General features: G+C 45.4%; 1 protein-coding gene across 1 annotated transcript in view; it reads left to right on the top strand.

Annotated features, from left to right (window-relative positions):
- The window catches only part of LOC124561379, a 105842-nt gene extending 84185 nt beyond the window's left edge, over positions 1 to 21657 (top strand). The window contains exons 9-11 of the mRNA XM_047130936.1: positions 2309 to 3960; positions 13749 to 13970; positions 21576 to 21657. Of these exons, the coding sequence (XP_046986892.1) occupies positions 2309 to 3960; positions 13749 to 13970; positions 21576 to 21657 (1956 nt within the window). The remainder of the gene's footprint in view (positions 1 to 2308; positions 3961 to 13748; positions 13971 to 21575) is intronic.
- The last annotated feature ends 1314 nt before the right edge of the window (positions 21658 to 22971 follow it).

Raw genomic sequence — 22971 nt, forward strand, 5'->3', positions numbered from 1 at the left:
CCTCGTTAAAGAAGGCAGCCGCTTGTATTTTCTGCCAATTCCCTACACTGACTGCAGTTTGCTATCTGCGCCAACGATTCATGTGAGCAGAGAAGAAAATTTGACCGAGCCAATTCCGGAATGTATGGTGGATGATGAAACACTTCACATCGTAAACGCTGCAGCAACGTTCTCATTGCACCTGCATGGTGCGGCCGAGACCTGTAATGAAGAAGAAAATGCATACAATATCAAAATCTTGTACATGGCTGCACATTTTGAGACCGTGAATAGTTACAATTGAAAGAAAATTAGCCCTCGGTCTCTATTTTTAATAACTTAACCTGGTTTCGACACTGCTAGGAGTGTCTTCCTCAGAATTTAAATCAAAGAATGGTCTATATATATATATATATATATATATATATATATACACTCCTGGAAATTGAAATAAGAACACCATGAATTCATTGTCCCAGGAAGGGGAAACTTTATTGACACATTCCTGGGGTCAGATACATCACATGATCACACTGACAGAACCACAGGCACATAGACACAGGCAACAGAGCATGCACAATGTCGGCACTAGTACAGTGTATATCCACCTTTCGCAGCAATGCAGGCTGCTATTCTCCCATGGAGACGATCGTAGAGATGCTGGATGTAGTCCTGTGGAACGGCTTGCCATGCCATTTCCACCTGGCGCCTCAGTTGGACCAGCGTTCGTGCTGGACGTGCAGACCGCGTGAGACGACGCTTCATCCAGTCCCAAACATGCTCAATGGGGGACAGATCCGGAGATCTTGCTGGCCAGGGTAGTTGACTTACACCTTCTAGAGCACGTTGGGTGGCACGGGATACATGCGGACGTGCATTGCCCTGTTGGAACAGCAAGTTCCATTGCCGGTCTAGGAATGGTAGAACGATGGGTTCGATGACGGTTTGGATGTACCGTGCACTATTCAGTGTCCCCTCGACGATCACCAGTGGTGTACGGCCAGTGTAGGAGATCGCTCCCCACACCATGATGCCGGGTGTTGGCCCTGTGTGTCTCGGTCGTATGCAGTCCTGATTGTGGCGCTCACCTGCACGGCGCCAAACACGCATACGACCATCATTGGCACCAAGGCAGAAGCGACTCTCATCGCTGAAGACGACATGTCTCCATTCGTCCCTCCATTCACGCCTGTCGCGACACCACTGGAGGCGGGCTGCACGATGTTGGGGCGTGAGCGGAAGACGGCCTATCGGTGTGCGGGACCGTAGCCCAGCTTCATGGAGACGGTTGCGAATAGTCCTCGCCGATACCCCAGGAGCAACAGTGTCCCTAATTTGCTGGGAAGTGGCGGTGCGGTCCCCTACGGCACTGCGTAGGATCCTACGGTCTTGGCGTGCATCTGTGCGTCGCTGCGGTCCGGTCCCAGGTCGACGGGCACGTGCACCTTCTGCCGACCACTGGCGACAACATCGATGTACTGTGGAGACCTCACGCCCCACGTGTTGAGCAATTCGGCGGTACGTCCACCCGGCCTCCCGCATGCCCACTATACGCCCTCGCTCAAAGTCCGTCAACTGCACATACGGTTCACGTCCACGCTGTCGCGGCATGCTACCAGTGTTAAACACTGCGATGGAGCTCCGTATGCCACGGCAAACTGGCTGACACTGACGGCGGCGGTGCACAAATGCTGCGCAGCTAGCGCCATTCGACGGCCAACACCGCGGATCCTGCTGTGTCCGCTGTGCCGTGCGTGTGATCATTGCTTGTACAGTCCTCTCGCAGTGTCCGGAGCAAGTTTGGTGGGTCTGACACACCGGTGTCAATGTGTTCTTTTTTCCATTTCCAGGAGTGTATATATATATATGTTATAGAATATAGACCATTCTGTGATTTAGATCAAATAATGGTCTATATACATATGTTATAGAATATAGACCATTCTTTCATTTAAATTCTGAGGCAGACACTCCTAGCAGTGTCGAAACCAGTTTAATTTGTTAAAAATAGTGACCGAGGGCTAATTTTCTTTCAGTTGCATGCAATATACTTGTATGAACTGCATGAAATCAAGCGAAGTCTCTGCCAGCAATGATACCTGGTGGGAGAGACTATTTTGTAGGTATCTATAAGTGATCACTGTGCGCTCAGAACTGAAAAGAGTGGCGTGAAGCGATCGGCTGGTATAGTAGAGACAATGTCCAACACAGTTATGCAAAGCTTCAGCGGATGTTCATTGTGGTTCCCATTTCGCGACCGCTCGGATCTTACTTTTCGGATAGCCCTCGTGCATGCGTAGGAGATCGCTGATTTTGACCTGTTCCGCAGGTGGTGTTTGTGGACGCCCGGTCGCATAGCTACGTGCGCGACCGAAGGCACTGCGAGTTCCTGCTGACGAGCTTCGACGCGCCGTGGGGCGAGGTGGAGAGCCCGCAGCACTCGCTGCCGCCCAACACGACGTGCCGCTACCACTTCCAGGGCCGGCGCCACGAGACGGTGTGGCTGTCGTTCCTCAAGTTCCACCGCGCCGACTGGGACACGGGGGCGGCGGTGGCGGGCTGCGTGCGCCTGTGGGACGGCCGGCTCGACCCGGTGACCAACAGCAGCGGCGGGGGCGGCGCGGGGGCGGTGCAGCTGCTGGGCGAGTTCTGCAAGGAGGAGGCGCCGCGCCTCTGCGACCACAGCCTGCTCAGCAACAGCACGCGCCACACGCGGCCCTGCGCGCTGCCTGAGAGCTACGTGTCGTCGGGCCCGGAGCTGACGCTCGACACGTTCCAGGCTAGCGCGCTCTTCCCGCTGTCGTTCCTGCTGCGCTACGAGTTCGTCGACACGTCGCTGGAGGGCGCGCCCGCCGCCGGCGCCGAGGCCGGCCCCTGCGACCGCGTCTTCCGCTCGTCGCCGCTGTCGCCGCGCGCCGGCCGCTTCCAGTCGCCGGGCAGCGTCTTCCTGTACGGCCGCGGCGGCGCGCACAACCTCAGCTGCGTGCTGCGCTTCGAGGCGGCGCCGGGCGAGCGCGTGCGCCTCACGCTGGCGCGCGCCAGGTTCGGTGGCCGGCCGTGCCAGACGCGCCGCGACGCCGACACCGACCGCTGGTCGTGCGCCGTCCCGCCCAAACTGCCGCTCAAGAAATTTCCCAGGAGGAAGCGCGTCGGGGTGGCGGAGCTCTCCCTGTCGGAGTACCCCTGGACGGGCGTAAAGATACAGAGAGACTGCTTTTGCTCTCCAGTGCTCGAACCGGTCGTGATCGACACACTGACCGCATCAACCGTAGAGGTCAACTTCACCGTAACGTTCATGAACATCACACAGGACTTCAAAGACTTCTTCTTCGACGGAGAGTACGAATTCATCTCCAGCTCCGACGCCAGCACACCTGCCTGTGGACAGTCCAAGGAAAACGTCGTACTTCGCGGCTCCAGTGGCGAAATACTCTTGGGCGGCGCGGCTGTCAAACCTCCCACCACTTCCGAACTGCCTAAGCTGAAGGTGGAGGAGGGTGTCCAGAGCGACTCGAACGACGTCCTGCCATCGCGGTGCATACACCTCCCGTGGCTCATACAACCGGAGGACGCGCTCAATAACTACCTGTACGTAAAGATCGCAGGCTGGGAGCTCACTGGTGACAGACGCGACTGTCCGACGCCGAACCGCATACTCGTGCACTCTGGAGACGGTCACCGGCCCTCGGTAGTGGTGTGTCCCGCCAGTGCTGGCGCTGCAGCAGACAACGAGGTGTCCGGAGGGGGCGTTGTGGACGTGTTTTCGGACGGCTGGGACCACCGCAGTCCAGTGCAACCGGCAGATATCCTTCCTGCGCTGCGGTCGCCACACGCGCGCAGTCTGGTGGTCGAGTTCCTGGAGAGGCGGCCCGGCACCAGCTATGCCGTCACGTGGATGGAGGTGTCACGGCGACCTCTGCTCTCGGCATCCAGCTACCTGCTCACTGCCTCCTCTGCAGCGCCTTCGGAATGCTTATATCGGTAATATACCACAAACTATTCTATGGAAAACTTAAGGCGGAATAATAACAAAGTTACGAAACAACTACACACATTCACACATTCACTCAAACACCTCAACCATCACATGACCACAGTCTGTAACTGCTGAATCCAGCCAGAGACAGTGGTCGTGTGTGTATGAGTTGTGTTTGAGTGAATGTGTGTGTGTGTGTGTGTGTGTGTGTGTGTGTGTGTGTGTGTGTGTGTGTGTTGTCTAATTCAGAAGAACGTCTTTTGGCCGAATGTTACTTGTATAGCAGTCTTTCTGTTGTGCCTGCCTGCGACTCAACATTTCCACTATACGGTGACTAGCGATGTCCTTCTCATAATACTGTCACAAACTATTCTATGCATTCCTTATTCTAATTCCGTCGCAGTTCCGTGTCATTATGCTGGGGACGGCTTCGAACAACCAAGTTAATTTTCAAGCCAGGCCTATTAAAGCCGAAATACAAAAAAATTATGACAAAACAAAAATAAACTAGGAAACATAGTTTTTTTTTTAAATTTCAATAGTTGTCCACTGAACTGTAACATATGTAGCTGCACAGATAGTGCTTGGTTATGCGACAGTCGATTGACAGAGTGGTAACACACACGATACATAGTCACATATAACGTCAGGCCAATTTGACAGTGTAAATGTATTCATGAAGAATGCTGAACTAGATAAAGTATTGGCGCTAGATTCACTTCCAGAGGAAAACAGCTGATGTCACTAGTGTCTCGTTCAGCACCCACGCGCGCGCTTACAGCCAGCGGTGAATCGCATCTCAAATCCAAACTGTCAACGCGCATATTTATATAGCACAAACCTTGCATGAAAAATAACGTATGGCAATGTTTGCTCCATTATCAAAACTTACATACTCAAAATATGTAAAAAATATGTACTGCTACATTCGTATTAACGAATCTACACCAACATAATTCTAATGACAGCTTTCAGTGACATTTGCTTGTCACTAACATTTAATACGTTAAATTCGGAGTACTGCTGCGTAGTGTAGGATCCCTACCAGATAAGATCAACGGAATACATCGACATTGTTCAAAGAAGGGAAGCACGTTTTGTATTATCGAGAAATAGGGGAGAAGGAGTAACGGATGTGATACACGATTTAGTGTGGACATAATTAAAACAAAGACGTTTTTCTTTGAAGCGGAGTCTTCTCACAAAATTTATATCACCAGCTTTCTCCTCCGATTTCGTTGGCGTCGACATACAGAGGGAGAAACGATCATCGTAATAAAATAAGGAAAAATCGGAGCTCCCTGTTCGAGTGTAATAACAGAGAATTTGAGTGAAGATGGTTCGATGACTCCACTGCCAGGCACTTAGGTGTGATTTCCAGAGTAGCGATGTAGATGCAGATGTAGAAAAGAAGTTTGACATACGTGTCCCTCATGAAAAAGTAACATAGGTCTAATGAAATAATTATCCGGTGTGTTCTAACGACACATACTTAAAAGGTCAGAGCATACCTTCAAAAGTCGACCTGCGTCCAAGTTCCTCGACATACAGTTAACAGAGGACATGCTCAAATCGTCTTGAGTACTGAGTAAGCCATAACAGATGCAGTGTCGTAAACATTGTCGTAAACCGTAGGCTAAAAGCACCAATGAGCTACGTTGTCAAATGAAAAAGTACATTCAACTTGTACTCACGTTATCCTAATCTGCCTACTTATGGCTGTGTGACACGTAAATTAACCTGTAACATAGTCCATGAAAAATAAATACAAACATCAGTCAAAAAATATTGAAATGAAACTACATATCGTGGCAGAGAAATCTGTCATATTCCTCCGAATTGGTCACTTGCCATAGACAAGGGATGTGCAGAAAGTGCCTCCTCAACGTTGTGTATAACTGTCAGAACCATAATCCACAGGTCTAGGGTTCAGTCTTCTGTTTGCCTTAGCACTTTCTCTATCATTTTGTCATTTTCACTTCTGGATGACAGATAGGATAAGTCAAGTTCAAAAGGTGGAAAACTTTCAGTAGGACCAGTGATGTGCTGCGTCATGCTTTTTACTGAGAGATGTATGGAGAATACTTCGTGGGATTTCCAATGTACTAACAGTCTCTGTCCAACATTTCACACTTCAGTTCTTGCTTACTTTGTTAACTGTCGACACTGGGGTGAGCACCATATAGGTCAAATCATCTGCTTCTGACTCGCCGTACAAAAAATTGTATTCTTGGAAAACTCTCACTGTCGCTTCTAAAAGTGATACTGACCGTGTTAGCCTCATGCAATCCATAATGACACTACAGTGGCTAAGTTCCCCAACCACACGCGCACCAACACGAACATCAGCTGTAAATATTCTAACCGCACCATGGAGCTCACAATAGAGACGCAGCTGAGTGATACTGCTGGCAGGAACATTATGTTACACTGTTACTAGCTTCTGCACATCATCCCACAACCTGCCTCCTGGCATTCCAGCCCTATAATCACAGCCCTGTAATACAACCAATGTAATGTGCAAGCCACTTATGAGGATGAGTAGAAATTTACTTTCATCCAGACAGTACATTTTCTGAAAGAAAACATAATTTTCTGAAGCTATTTGTTATAACAGCTACAGAAAACGCTGAGGAGAATCTACCGGTGTTCACCACAGTGGCTCAAAAATATATGGTTTGAAAGACACGGGGTCTTTCTATGAGACACAAGTCCACCACCTGTCGACTGAACAAGTGTTTCTGTCAGATAGAAATATCGTCCCACGTTATTAGAGCCGGAAATTGGCGGAAGCAAGATTAATGATCAAACGGTTCAAATGGCTCTGAGCACTATGGGACTTAACATCTTAGGTCATCAGTCCCCTAGAACTCAGAACTACTTAAACCTAAATAACCTAAGGATATCGCACACATCCATGCCCGAGGCAGGATTCTAACCTGCGACCGTAGCAGATTAATGATCAAACAACTCCCGTAACTTACGTTTTGTACTGAGCCAGATCGTGAACATTATCAAAGATCGCCTAACATTTGCACTGGGAATCCCGAATCTTCTCCACAGTGGTCTTTTGGGATTACCAAGTTCATTATGTCTCTACAAAATGGGTGCTAAGTTGCTTGATAGTAACGGGTAAGTTACAATGTCCAGCTTCTCAAGCCCATCCTTACCGTTACTGATGAAAGATCGCTGCCACTGGAATCTGCGTTCTAGTCATTTTGACAATTATGCCGTATGGTCGTGATTTAAACGTCAGACACATCAAATGCATACATGTCATCGATAATACGTTCTGAACGTTCGAAAATCTCTTTACATATTTAACTTTTACCGTTAAAGCGGATGAAACTAGAGCTGTTACTTTGAAGAGGCAACCAGTGGATTCGGAAAGTACTGACTGTCGAATACTAAAGCCATTTTCTGCACGTATTACGCAATGGTCTTTCTAAATGTGTCATCAAGCCGTCCTCTGATGACTCGAGTTGGGTGATCTTCGTACGAAAAAATAAAGTCACAATTCGAGTAATGCTTTAATGAGCGTTGATAACAGCTGTTAGTCACTATAGCATAGACAGTACGAAGTAGTGGAGGTGGAAGACGTCAGTATCCGACTCTCGCTATCAGCCAGATCTGTGGATATCGTTCGAGACAGAAGTAACTGTTCCAGGCGGTTCCACAGATTTTTGATGACGCTGAAATCCGAGAACTTGACGAGTCAGAGTGGATGTGCGACTGCTCCAAGATTCTGCTGATTCTATACAGCGGTAGTTAGACGGCTGGAGGAGGATAATGTTATCATTATGCAACCGCGAGTGATTTAGTATTTATTTGCACATGGGGGAATTGAAAGTCATTCATTTGATACAGTCTTCCTGATGACATTACTAGTAGTGGAAGAAAACATCTCTAATTAAAATAGGCATAGGAAAATACACCTCCTGTTTAGTCATTCCCTGCATGCAGACCAGCTGGAAAGACTGCTGAGGTGTAAGAGTAATTTACACAGAGATATGAGATTCGTTTGATGATACAGCGCTATTCCGCGTCCGCATGATAACTTCTTACTGTCTCTTCGCCCATTGTAAGCAAGTACGTTTGTGGGTAGCAGTGCAGAGGCCTATCCTTTGTGTAATTCAAATATTGACGACATCCAATTTCTTCTGGACTGCTATTTTCCACAAAAGTTAATATGCCACTGCGAATCTGATTGGTCCTGACTTCCAATTAAAATTAGTAAACCTGAAGATAATTTGTAAAATAGGAACCAGATACGAAATATTAACTACACAAAATAACTGATAAAAGGAATATACGTAAAAATATCGATACGGAAACGGGCGGATAATTTCATGCCATTTTATCTAGGGGCCGGCCGCGGTGGTCTAGCGGTTCAGGCGCTCAGTCCGGAACCGCGCGACTGCTACGACCGCAGGTTCGAATCCTGCCTCGAGCATGGATGTGTATGATGTCCTTAGGTTAGTTAGGTTTAAGTAGTTCTAAGTTCTAGGGGACTGATGACCAGAGATGTTAAGTCCCATGGTGCTCAGAGCCATTTGAACCATTTTTTTTTATCTAGGGGCCTGGAGTGTCTGTTATGTTACATTAGAGTCTTAGTACATACAATTTTAGGCTACATTGCAAAGCAGTTTTTATCTGGAACTATCGATTTAGAGTACACTATCTTATCAAAAGCATCCGGACAGCTATTAGTTGTCATTAATATGGGGTGTGTCCATCCTTCGCCTTTATGATAATTTAGGGTCTGCAAAAAGACATTTTCAACTGGAGTCTCAATGTCGGTGGAGGAATGGCAACCCATTCTTGCTCAGTAACCGAAAGCATACAATATAATGATGTTGGACGCTGGATTCTTGGGCTAAGTGGACGTTCTAAGTCATTCCAAAGGAGTTCCATTCGTTCTAGGTCTAGACTAACGGCAGGCAGGTCTACTGTAGGAAAGCTATTGGCCACAAACCATCGCCTCACAGATCCTATTTAGTGAGTGGGTGCATCGTTATGCTGATAAGATCATCGTCTCCCCTGTTCCCCCACAGTAAGTAGAACTTAGTGCTGTAAAATGTTTTCATACCGTTGCAGAATTTGTGGTTTCTTCAGTGCAATAATTGGCCCAATCATGAGTCGCGAAAAGCACCCTTTTCCGTAACACCACATCTACCGTGCTTCATTTTTTGCACTACATGTGGTGGCAGGTAACATTCTGCAGTAATTCGTCAAACCCAGAGCCTTCCATCGGATTATCACAGGATGTAGCGTGAGTCTTTCTGCAGTCACTCGTTTCAATTAGGATCATTTTATCCCATTCTTCGCGTTTTCACTTCACATTTGCTTCACCAAATTGTCGACATGGCAGATTTGGGAAGGCTGAAACGTCCGTAATGGATTTGTTGGTCAGGTGTCGTCTAGTCCACGTTGAAAGTCTAAAATCATTCCAGACCGACCCATTCTGCTGGTTCTGCTTTTCTACTGACAACGTATTGCAGATGAGGTACTGGAGGAAATATGTGAAGGCGGGTCATGAGTCGTGCTTGGGTAGCTCAGTCTGCAGAGAAATTACCTGTGAATGGGAAAGGACTCAGGTTGGAGTGCAGGTGTACCAAGATTCACAAAATACAAAATGAAAGATTTATATTGGTGAGTCCACCTTTTGTGACATCTAGAGGTCAATTCCGCAGTAAAGATAGTAGCTGAGGTAATGAATTAAAATTTGTGCCAAGCGCTGGACTTGAACCGAGGTCTCGTGTTTATTATGGGTATGTGCTACCCTGCAGCTGCACGGAATATCCTACTCCACCGCCATCTCTAACCAAAACTTCAGTTCGAACCTCAGCCACCATAATATTCCTTTTCTTAAATGGTCAGCATTGCCGAGGCTCTCCGATATTGGAATAGTACCCCAACTTTGTGCGTAATGGGGAAATCCTGTCTGCAACCGAGCTGTAAGTGATCTATTGAGATGATGTTGTTGTTGTAATTTTCCTAGATACAAATAGAGTCTCAGCTTTTTATTTGAAAAGGATAGAAGCTGAAGTTATCAATTAAAATTTGCGTTTCCAGGAAATTGTAGTTACGTCAAGTCAGTAGGTCCCTACGCCTGAGGTATAGGCACGATTTACCCATTACATAGAAAGCTGGGGTGTTATTTCTATATCATATAGCCTAGCAGTATTAGCGATTTAAGAAAGGGAAATTCAAGATGGGATGCAGCGTGAGCAGAAGTTTGTGTTTGGGAGGGCACTGGACTAGGGAAATCCATGCAGTTATGTTAGCAATAATGCTGTGGTCATTTACTGGACAATATAGCTAAGTAGTTCATGTTAAAATCCAGGCATTACTACAAAATTTAATTCATTGCTTTAGCTTTTATCCATATTGAAGATAAAGCTGAGACTTAACGTATCTCCAGTAAGAAGTAATTACATCAGACCAAATCCGCAACACATTTAACTGTCTACATCTACGTCTACATGGATACTCTTCAAACCACATTTAAGTGCCTGGCAGAGGGTCCATCGAACCACCTTCACAAATCTCTATTATTCCAATTCGTATAGCACGCGGTAAGAACGAACACCTATACCTTTCCGTACGGACTCTGATTTCCCTTATTTTATCGAGGTGATCGTTCCTCCCTAAGTAGGTCGGTGTCAACAAAAGGTTTTCGCTTTCGAAGGAGAAAATTGGTGATTGGAATTTGGTGAGAAACGAAAAACTCCTTTATTTTAATGATTTCCAGCCCAAATCCTGTATCATTTCTGTGACACTCTCTCCCATATTTCGGGATAATACAAAACGTGCTGCATTTCTTTGAACTTTTTCCATGTTCTCCGTCAGTCCTACCTGGTAAGGATCCCACACCGCGCAGTAGTATTCCAAAAGAGGTCGGACAAGCGTAGTGTAGGCAGTCTCCTTCGTAGGGCTGTTACATTTTATAAGTGTCCTGCCAATAAAACGCAACCTTTGGTTAGCCTTCCGCCACAACATTTTCTATGTTTTTTTTCCAATTTAAGTTGTTCATAATTGTAATACGTAGGAATTTAGTTGAATTTACGGCTTTTAGAATAGACTCATTTATCGTGTAACCGAAGTTTAAGGAGTTCCTTTTAGCACTCATGTGTATGACCTCACACTTTTCGTTATTTAGAGTCAGCTGCCATTTTTCGCACCACTCAGATATTTTTATGGTTTTGCAGTTTGTTTTGATCTTCTGATGACTTTATTAGTCGATAAACGATAGCGTCATCTGCAAACAACCGAAGACGGCTGCTCAGATTGTCTCCCAAATCATTTATATAGATAAGGAACAGCAAAGGGCCTATAAAACTACCTTGGGGAACGCCAGAAATCACTTCTATTTTACTCGATCACTTCCCGTCAATTACTACGAACTGTGACCTCTCTGACAGGAAATCGCAAATCTAATCACATAAGTGAGATGATATTCCATAAGCACGCAATTTCACTACGAGCCGCTTGTGTGGTACAGTGTCAAAAGCCTTCCAGAAATCCAGGAATACGGAATCGATCTGAAATCCCTTGTCAATAGCACTCAGCACTTCATGTGAATAAATAGCTAGTTGTGTTTCACAGGAACGATGTTTTCTAAGCCCGTGTTGACTGTGTGTCAACAGACCTTTTCCTTTGAGGTAATTCATAATGTTTGAACACAATATATATTTTAAAATCCTGCTGCATATCGACGTTAACGATATGGGCCTGTAATTTACTGGATTTCTCCTATTACCCTTCTTGAATATTGGCGTGACCTGTGCAACTTTCCAGTCTTTGGGTACGGATCTTTCGTCGAGCGAACGGTTGTATATGATTGTTATGTATGGAGCTAATGCTTCAGCATACTCGAAAAGGAACCAAATTGGTATACAGTCTGTGGTGGTTAATTCACCCTAATTAGCCAAGTGCTGTTGAGCTGGAGGGCCGGGCCACGCAAGCAACATTCTCAGTCTATAACCACAAGACTTTTATTAAACATTTCTTTGGCCAAATAAAATTTTATCTTTAAAATTCAAAATCCTTACAAGCACAGGCTTCCGCCCTATTCAAACAACAACATTAATCTTTAACCAAGCATTAAGTGACTTGCAAGTTAATTAAATTCTATACACAGTGAAGCTACCAAAAAGAGACTACAATAATGAGATAAAGTTTAACCAGTAATGGATATCACAATTTCTTTTGTAACATAAAAGAAAATACAAACAGATACACCCCTTCGTGACACATTTTCAAAACAGGTGACGTAACATAGGCACGGGCAAATTCAAGTTGCAGAAGGGGGGCCCATTGGACCCAGACCCGAGGCGGCTAGGCCCAGAAACCACAGCAGGCGGGCGAACTGGACAGGGTGCCGCACACAGTACACTACAACACACTGGAAAAAAGGTATTAGAGCCCGTGCTACTATGCAACATCAGAGAAAGGTGTGGGGGGGGGGGGGGGGGAGAAAACGGCAAACATTAATTCCTCAAACGTAAAATAACTTTGATGTATATAATAACAGCCTATTTCACGAACATTGAAATAAAATAGTAAGGGTGAATCAATAACTAATGCCCTTGACGTAATATTAAAGGACGAGGGCGAATAGCACAACACCAAGTCAGCTTAGAAATTTAAACTACACTAGTAGGTTAACATATGCTCACACACATCCATGCCGGAGGCAGAATTTTAACCTGTGACCGTAGCAGTCGCCCGATTCAAGACTGACGCGCCTAGAACCGCTCGGCCACATCGGCCGGCAAAAATATTACAGTTTCACCACACTGTCTTATGCCGTCCATCACTCCGAACAGCAATAGTAACAATTAATACACCTCGCTTACTCGGACTGTATCAAATCACAAAATCCAGATAAACCTTTAACCACACACAATAACATGTGTTTACTTATACAGCACTAAATAGAGGGGACCTTTTGGTTGGCAAGACAACAGTTCTAGTCGTGGTGCCGATACTTGGGAAGCAAGGATCAGTATAATATGCGCACCGAGAACATGACAAGCAATTCTCACCAAATCTTTTATAAAAGCCTTTACAGATCCAAATCAGGTCCGCACGACTCGATTCGGCTAATGTGGCCGAATCCAGTTCCCACACTACAAACTAGGTTCGGTCTTGCAAACGTGTCAGCCACGCTCGCCTCCGATTCTCGCGCGCCGCGCGGCTCTCCGGCTAGAAATAGCCCCCACACCCGTCGCGGCCAAAAACCACGTCAAACGGCCGAGCCCAAAGATCACAACATGCCGACCCGATCGATCAATGGATACGAGCCGCCGGCCGGAGTGGCCGTGCGGTTCTGGGCGCCACAGTCTGGAGCCGAGTGACCGCTACGGTCGCAGGTTCCAATCCTGCCTCAGGCATGGATGTGTGTGATGTTCTTAGGTTAGTTGGGTTTAATTAGTTCTAAGTTCTAGGCGACTGATGACCTCAGAAGTTAAGTCGCATTGTGCTCGGAGCCATTTGAACCATTTGATACGAGCCAAAAGGGCTCACAATCTGGACCAGAAGACTGTCAGGGTACTTCTTATCAGACAGTGATTGGCCGCAATCAAACATAGATTTATTAGCAGAGCGGTGAGTTCAGCGTAATCTTGTGACAATGTCACTCTCGGTATGAGAGACTGGTTTTGATGATGACCCTTCAGAGACGAAAGCTGGAAAACCGTTCGCTATTCAAACAATTCGATCGTCACATTTGTCTCGCATTAAAAAGCGTTTTAAGTCGCTACAGTGCAAGCTGCTGCTCTTGCGACAGGTGTCCGGAGCTGAACGCCTGCATCAGCGCGGCGCTGTGGTGCGACGGCGCGCGCCACTGCCCGTCCGGCTTCGACGAGGACGACGCCAACTGCGCGTACCAGGCGGCGGTGCCGGTGCTGTACGCGGCCATCGGCGGCGCGGCGCTGGCGGCGCTCGTGCTGCTCGTCACGGCGACGCTGCTGGTGCGCGTCTGGAGGCGGCGCCGCGCGCGCTCCCACAAGCCGCCCCCGCAGCTCGTCTCCGCCGCCGGCCGCCGCCCCAACGGCAGGCACTTCCACACCGACCCGCTCTTCCTCGACGCCAAGGACGCCGGCCTCTGCTGAGTTTTCCCCGTCTCCCGACCCGTGACGTAACACCGAGTGCCAAACTTCGTGCAAAGGAGAAACCTGTTCAAATACGGTACATTACACAAAACGCTGATAACATACAATGCTCTTAAAGTGGAGACCGTCAAAGTTGGTGATCTATTGTGCTGGTGTTACGAATATTGCCACGCTCTTTGCAGGCCAAGTGTTCTGTGTGTGTGAGGTTGTAAACGAATTTAATTTCGTCAGCGCTGCAGAGCATCTTTACTCGGGTGACACTTTACTCGATGTGGCACTGGCTTACTCAGGAGACGATTGTTGAAGTTGGGAACAACCACGGAATCTTTATCCAACGTAGGGTGACTTTTCGACGTGTATGGAAAATGGAATGAAGTGCCAATAAGCCGAAGAGATACGTACCTTTAATCCACGCAAACCAATATTTACACAGCTCTTTCCACTATTCTGTTGCTCACAATCAACACGTTGCAAAGTTATAAAAAGTAGTAATTCATATGTGAAATCAATAAAGAAATACGATGGCTTTTCCGAAAGTAAGTTCCGGTCAGTTGCGAAATGAAAACCACACTGAAATCAAAATTTACTTTATTCGCAACAGTTACCCACACCTTCCAGCTACCTTTCTAAATAGCCGCCACTTCGACTGAGACATCTGTCGTGACCTTATAGAAACTTTCCAGTAACCTCGTCATACAAAACCGAGAAAGGTGGCGCAGTGGTTAGACACTGGACTCGCATTCTGGAGGACGACGGTTGAATCCCGCGTCCAGCCATCCTGATTTAGTTTTCCGTGATTTCCCTAAATCGCTCCAGGCAAATGCTGGGATGGTTCCTTTGAAAGGGCACGGACGACTTCCTTCCCCGTCCTTCCCCAATCCAATGAGACCGATGACCTCTCTGTCTGGTCTCCTTTCCCAACTAACCCCCAACCCCTCGTCAAAGAAAGCAGCCGCTTATGCTTTCCGTCAATTTTCTTCTCTGATATGCCATTTGTTGTTTGTGCCCAAATGTCTTCGTGCCCAGCGGATCATGTGAGCAGAGATAAACAACCAAGAGAGCCAATTAAGGGCATTATTTCGGGTGCTCAAACACTTGCCATAGAAAACGCTGCAGGAGCGTCTTCATTGCCACTGCAGAATGCGGCTGACAATTGTCTTGAAGAAAGAACCACATGACATCTATGTTATGTGGGCTACATAGCTTCAGGCAAAATCTCATACCAGATCGACCAGATCCACATACTTGGCGGGAGGCACTGTTGTTTTACACATTTATACGAGGTTACTCTGCGCTCTGAACTGAAAACAGTGACGTGAAGCGATCGACAGGTACACTAAGGACACTCCCCAACACATCAGTGCAAAGCTCCATCGAATTTTCACAGTGGTTTTCATTTCGTGCCCAATCGGACCTTACTTGCCAAACACGCCCCGTATTTTTATTTTCTTCCACTATCCATCACAGTTGCGTTAATAATTTCTTTGTGGCTACTAGTGTCCAACCATCACATCCATTTTTTAGAAACCATAGCAAGCAAAATATTTTGTGGTGTTAAGAAAGGTAAAAATTACAATGTACTTCCACAGTTGTACATACAAGTTGAACGTCACATCAAGCATTATACATTTGCTTCTATCAAAGCAGTACATGCTTTTACATACTTTGATGTACATGTGAGTAACCAGATTTTCATTACACGTCGCTAGATATCATTACATCAATGCAAAATGGCAGATGACAGACGCTTGTTTTGGGCACGACGTGTTCGGCGTTGCGTTGGTTTTATTAAAATGCATGAGGTATCATAATTATGCTCGTAAAACATGTAAATGATTGTAACTAATTTTAGAAACAGTAATGAAGGATTGTGGCATTAAATGTAGTTTGTTACCACTGACCAAACGTCAGTGGTCTGTAGTAGCCTCTACGGAGGTTAAGAGGCGATTAGGACAACGTAGTGTTTCAATTTGCTTCATTCAGTTGCCAAGAAATCGATTTATATACTCGCATGAAGTTTCAAATTTTGTATTCTGATTTCTGCTGAAGAATAATGAACATTTGCTTACTCACATGTGCACTGATGGACTGATGACTACACTTACATCTAAGGTATGAACAAACACGTGTTGAAAAATTTTGTGATGCTATACGTAACGTTCCACTTACATGTACAACTATGGAAATACACTGTAATTTTTACGTTTTTAACATCATAAAATATTTATCAAGCTCTAGTTTCAAAATGGACGTGATGGTTCAATACTAGTCGCCGCAAGGAAATTACTGTTAACACAAGTATGATGGAAGCTGGAAGAAAATGAAAGTGTTTAATATCAAGATACTAGTCCTGTCCTCCATCAGTACGTTGGGACTTCATACAGGAATAGTTCATGCAGTTGCGTGTCTGAACACATCACATTGGTAGCAAATTTCAGTATTGAACCAAGCGATACAATGTCATAAATTTGGAATCACTATAATTTCTCTCCATTGGCTGGCTGACCAAGGTGGTGAACATTGCCAAGCAAATTTTTATACTTATCCGCTTCGTGATGAAAATAAACTGGGAACTCTCACACAAGTTACTTGTTCCTCCTAATGGCTGCATTATGTGGTACAGGCGGGTTCCAGATGTCTTTTCTCTCAAATAAAAATTATGTTAATTGCTTAGTAAGCCGTTAACGAAATCAAACAATTTAAGAATAACATTCGTCATTTGACTGTCTGTCATTTCTGCAGCTGAGATTTCCCTACACATTGTAAGGTCACCCTATAAAGAAGAACTTTTTCAACTACCGAAACTTCCAATACGTACAGGGCTTGGTTGGCACGACTGCACTCTATGTGAAGGCATAGATAAGCACTTTCACTACTGAAAGTTGTGAGAACCTCTGTCCACAAAATCAGTCATGACGCTGATATTTAAGCTGTAAAACTGGACCAATTTCTTACAGTCAGTGTGAAGCATAATGGAAGATAGACAGTGTATTTTTTGTCCCAGTTCGTTCTCTCTGAAAAGATGATACAAGCAACAATATAAACAGGTAGGATATGTTTCGACAGTGAAACCTGATCTACCGGCGGCCTATAATGTTGTTTCAGAGATTCTCTAACCATGGTGACATTAATGCGAGCCCGAACTCCTTCGACATATAGTAATATTGTAAAATAAAGACATCAAAACAGGAAAGGGTGTAACTAAGATTATAATATTGTCCACCCCTTCCACAATTTGAACACCTTTCTGAAAGCAACTACACGCCTGATTGTCACAAGTTCGTGTACTATCCGCTCTCCTCTACAACTGATTATCACAGCTATTTGCAAGTTCACATAGTGACTCTTACATATAGAGACTGAACCATCAGCCAGTATACAAACAGCTTTGAACAGTCGCTGTGCTTCCTTTGTGTGCGTCCCGCCTTTCCATTGAAACTGTTACGAAACGAGTCTGGATACGAAGTGTTTGGTGATTAGCAAGCACCGACTGATATGCGCTAGACCAACAAATCAGGTTCTGCATCGATTTTAAACATGGCTTCTGCAGCCATACAAAGCCACTGTGATGATTCTTGGCTGATCTGTGACGTCTGAACGCTTCGTTGTTGGTATACGTGTATGGCTAATCGATATTGTTACGCTGTGGAGAAACGATTGACAGCATTCCCAACAGCTAAGAATACAACGACTTTGCCTTCTTCTTTCTGTGTAGACTGATGATCTGTGCCAATCATGAATAGATAAAAAACTGTTTCAATAATTTACTATTGTTTAATGTGTAATTGAAGTTTATAAAAAGAAAGAATAAATAGCTTGAAAAATGTGTCTTGAATTTCATACTTTACCTTGTAAAAGAAAAAGTAAATCTAACATGAATCACATTCAGTATCTTTAAGAAGCCAAAGGTTTCATAACTGCAAACGAGTTCTCATTTTTATTCAACTTTTTGGAAAGAAGGCAGACTTCCTTCTCCAAGGAACTATAATCAAACACACTTCAAAATATCAGCTATTAGTTCGTGTTTTCCTCTTATAAGTTTGGTATTTGCTGACACTTCCGTTTTAACCCTATACTTTATTGGTACACTATGTGATCAAAGTATCTGGACACCTGCTGAAAATGACTTACAAGTTCGTGGCGTCCTCCATCGCTAAAATTGGAATTCAATATTAAGTTGGCCCACCCTTAGCCTTGATGATAGCATCCCCTTTCGCAGGCATACGTTTAATCACCTGCTGTAAGATTTCTAGAGGAATGGCTGCCCATTCTTCACCGAGTGCTGCATTGAGGATATGTATTGATGTGGGTCGGTGAGGGCTGGCACGAAGTCGCGTTCCAAAACATCCCAAAGGTCTTCTATAGGACTGAGGTAAGGACTTTGTCCAGGCCAGTCCACTACAGGGATGTTATTGTCGAGTAACCAACATACGTCGTACATTAGAATCAGTTCTTCCATCGTGTTGCAATCGCCATCCCCGTATTGCTCTTCTACGCTGAGAAGCAAGAAGGTGCTTAAAACATCAATGTAGGCCTGTGCTGTGATAGTGCCACGCAAAACAACAAGGGGTGCAAGCCCTGTCCATGAAAAATACGACCACACCATAACACCACCGCCTCCGAATTTTACTGTTGGCACTACACACTCTGATAGATGACGTTCACCGGGCATTCGCCACACCCACAGCCTGCCATCTGATCACTAAATTTCGTAACGTGATTCGTCACTCTACGCTACGTTCTTCCACTGTTCAATCGCCCAATGTTTACGCACCTTACCAAGTGAGGCGTCGTTTGGCATTTACCAGCGTGATGTGTGGCATATGAGCAGCCGATCGACCATGAAATCCAAGTTTTCTCACCTCCCGCCTGTCATGCTATTCGAAGTGGATCCTGATGCAGTTTGGAATTCCTGTGTAATGGTCTGGATAAATGTCTGCCTATTACACATTACAACCCTCTTCAACTGTCTGTGGTCTCTGTCAGTCAACAGACGAGGTCGACATGTATGGTTTTGTGCGGTGCGTGTCCATTCACGTTTCTACTTCACTGTCACATCTGAAACAGCGGATGTTCTAATGTGTGTGAAATCTCGTGGGACTTAACTGCTATGGTCATCAGTCCCTAAGCTTACACACTACTTAACCTAAATTATACTAAGGACAAACGCACACACCAGTGCCCGAGGGAGGACTCGAACCTCCGTCGGGACCAACCGCACAGTCCATGACTGAAACAGTGGACCTAGGGATGTTTAGGAGTGTGGGAATCTCACGTACAGACGTATGAAACAAGTGACACCCAGTCACCTGACCACGTTGGAAGTCCACAAGTTCCGCTGAGCGCCCCATTCTGCTTCCCCCTCATGATGTCTAATGACTACTGAGGTCGCTGATATGGAGTACCTGGCAGTAGGTGGCAGCACAATGAACTTAATATGAGAAACGTATGTTCTCGGGGGTGCCCGGATACTTTATATCACATAGTGTATTTCTTCGTACGAGGGTTGGAACTTAAATAGTGGCAACTATTTATTCACAAGCGACACAAAAGAGTTGTATGCTTGCACCTGTTACTGTCCTTAAAAGTAGCCACCAGCGATATGGAGGGCGTAGTGTACCGTTAGCAGAGCCTGTTTTGTTGGTGGTGCTAATGGAACGATCTACTACTTGTCGAATCCCTGGAACAGTTCCGAAGTGAATGCCATCAAGCCAAAACTGAAAAGCCAATCCAACGAATGGTGTCATTATGGGTCGCGGCGAAGGTCGAAAGTGCATCAGAGCCCCAGTATGGTGAAAGTTATGGTGATTCTCGTGTACGAATGTGATGGTGTTATCCTAACACATTACGTTCTTCCACGGCAGACCGTCAATGCACAGTATTACTGTTCGTTTTTGGAGCGTTATCTGCTACCAGCTTTGCGAAAGAAGCGGTGACACTTTCTGTGCAACTCACCCATCAATTTGCACGACAATGCACGGGCGCATATAGCGCAAGCCGTGGCTGCTCTTTTCGGTTGATGGGACTTAGAAGTACTGGTACCATCCGCCATACTCCCCGGACTTAAGTCCTTGAGACTTTGATTTTATTCCAAAGATGAAGGAACGACTTGGTGGCATTCGCTTCAGAAATGTTCCAGAGATTCGACAGACAAGACCACTCCATTTCCTCCATCAACATAACGGGTTCTACTAATGGTATACTACGCCTTCCACATCGCTGGCAACGGATTCTACACAACGCTGGTGACTACTTTGAAGGACAGTAACAGAAGCAAACTTACAACTCTTTTGTACCTGTTGTGAACAAGTAGTTGCCACTATTTAAGTTCCGGCCCTCGTACCATTTTAGACTTCCATTCTTGGGCTCTTACTCAACAACTGTTGTGAAGCCATAGTGCACCTGTATGACGATATCATTACGGACACTGTGGCGCACCAGCTGTCCAAAAGTGTGATTCATTTAATTTAGGGACACAGTTTGTTTCGGAAAGTCTCGATCCTATTTCATGTTCTATAGATAGGAAAAACACAAAGTCCACTGTTTCAAATGGTTCAAATGGCTCTGAGCACTGTGGGACTTAACATCTGAGGTCATCAGTCCCCTAGAACTTACAACTACTTAAACCTAACTAACCTAAGAACATCATACACATCCATGCCCGAGGCAGCATTCGAACCTGCGACCGTAGCAGTTGCACGGTTCCGGACTGAAGCGCCTAGAACCGGTCAGTCACCAAGGCCGGCTCACTGTTTCATGTGCAAACATTCACATACTGCATAAGAGTACAAAGTTAACACGCCCTTTTGCTTATCAGAATCCACCTGCCCATTCCGTCCACAAAGTGCTCTACACGTTCTGCTGAAGCCAGTCTCTACCTACTGTAGCGACCTTCCCGAGGTCATCCAGTGCGTGAGGTGAGCTTCTGCAACGGAGCACTTACTGTGAACAGATAAAAAGCCAGCTCAGCCGGGGTGAAATCTGCTGGAGGAAAGTGTTTCTCCCGGAGGGGGGGTGTTCAAAGAGGTAGAGCCGAGTGCTTGTGCACTGTGGTGTGCATTATGTCTTGAGCTTATGCGTTATTGTCTGCATTATGTCACAGTTAACTGAATTGGAAGGTGGGTAAATTGTTGGTGTTCGAACGATTGATACATCCTTAAAGAAGGAATTCGAAGTGATGGTGTTTCAAGAGGCACCGTAACGGTCATTTATGCAGCATACAGGGAAAGAGGAAAAACATCATTCGCTAAGTTACAACCTCGATAACTGCATTACCAGCCCAGCTCAAACATAAAAGACTACTGTACTAAAGTAGTATACCAACCTATACCTCGAACACAGCGTAGGCGTACGCAGCAGTCAAGACCAATACAGTACCGCTTCGCAGAAGATTTAATTTTAACAAGGTCAATTTGGAAACATTCGCAGAGGAACTGGATAAAGTCGTAGTAAACATCGACCCAACGCCAGAGAACAACGTGACTTTTGTGTCAATGCTACAGAGAATCTGCGGACAAGATATATCACAAGGATGCCGACAGCAGTACATCCCAGGTCTCTCACATGACTCAAGGCATCTCCTAGCCGAGTACGAGGAATTATACCAAAAGGACCCCTTTAGATAAGAAACAGTAGCATGTGGTACAGCTTTGATGGAAATGCCAAGTGAAGCTCGGCAAATTAGATGGATGGAGACTCTGGAGAGGATAGATATGACACATAGCAGCAAAATAGACTGGAACCTTATTAAAAAACTAGACGGAGAGCCAAATGGTCCCAAATAGTCTGCCACGGTAACACCTAATCAAGTGGCTGATCAACTGCTCCTGAATGGAAAGACTAATACAAAACAACAGAAAGTAAAAATTAACACGATTTTAGCATCAGAAACTAAAAATATTTTAACACCCTTTACAATCAAGGATTTCAACACGGTCTCAGGAATATGAAAAGCGGCAAAGCCGCTGGGGAGAATGACATGTCCACAGAGCTGATCAAACGCTTTGGACTGGGCACAAAGATCCTGCAACTTTTCAATCAATGTCGCGAAACATGTAAAATCCCCAAGATGTGGAGGAAGGCAAGGATAGTGACACTTTTGAAACCCGGGAAGGTACCTGATTCACCAAAGAACTATCGCCCAATATCTCTCCTGTGTCATCTTTATAAACTGTATGAGAGACTTATTTCAAATCGTATGATACACTCTATTGAGATGACAGTTATTCTTCAACAACCTGGTTTTAGGCTTGAAAAATCATGTACTAGCCAAATTCTGTGCTTAACAAAACACATAGAAAAAGGATACGAAAATACAATGATAACGGGGCTAACCCTGGTCGACATTAGCTCTGCAAATGATAAAATTTACCACAGGCTGCTGCTCCAGAAGCTCTATAATGAACTAAGAGACTATCAATTTCTTAAGATTATCGAGTCCCTATTACAAAATAGACAATTTTATGTTGTCCTCAATGACAAAAAGAGTAGACGTAGAAACCATAAAAATGGTCTTACCGAAGGTATCGTTTTGGCGCCCTCCCTATTTAATCAGTACACCAACGACCAACCGATGCCTAAGCTTACAAAACGTTTTCTGTATGCGGATGATCTGGCAATTACAGCACAGGTAGGGAAGGAGATTTGCGGATGTAGATCAGAAGCTGGAGAAAGCTATTAGAGAAATATCAGAGTATTATGAAAACAACTTTCTCAAGCCAAACCCGTCCAAACCAGCGCCTTCCACTTTCGATCTTCGCAATCTAACCTTAACCTTGATATAATAAGACATTGGAGCATACCGACAAACCAACTTACCAGGGACTTATGCTCTACAGAATTCTGAGATACAGGTCATATTCTTCTTTTGCTTGCGCGTGTATCCCGTGGTTGGAAGAT

The sequence above is a fragment of the Schistocerca americana genome, chromosome 1 (genome assembly GCF_021461395.2).
Source record: "Schistocerca americana isolate TAMUIC-IGC-003095 chromosome 1, iqSchAmer2.1, whole genome shotgun sequence".
Lineage (NCBI taxonomy): Eukaryota > Metazoa > Arthropoda > Insecta > Orthoptera > Acrididae > Schistocerca > Schistocerca americana.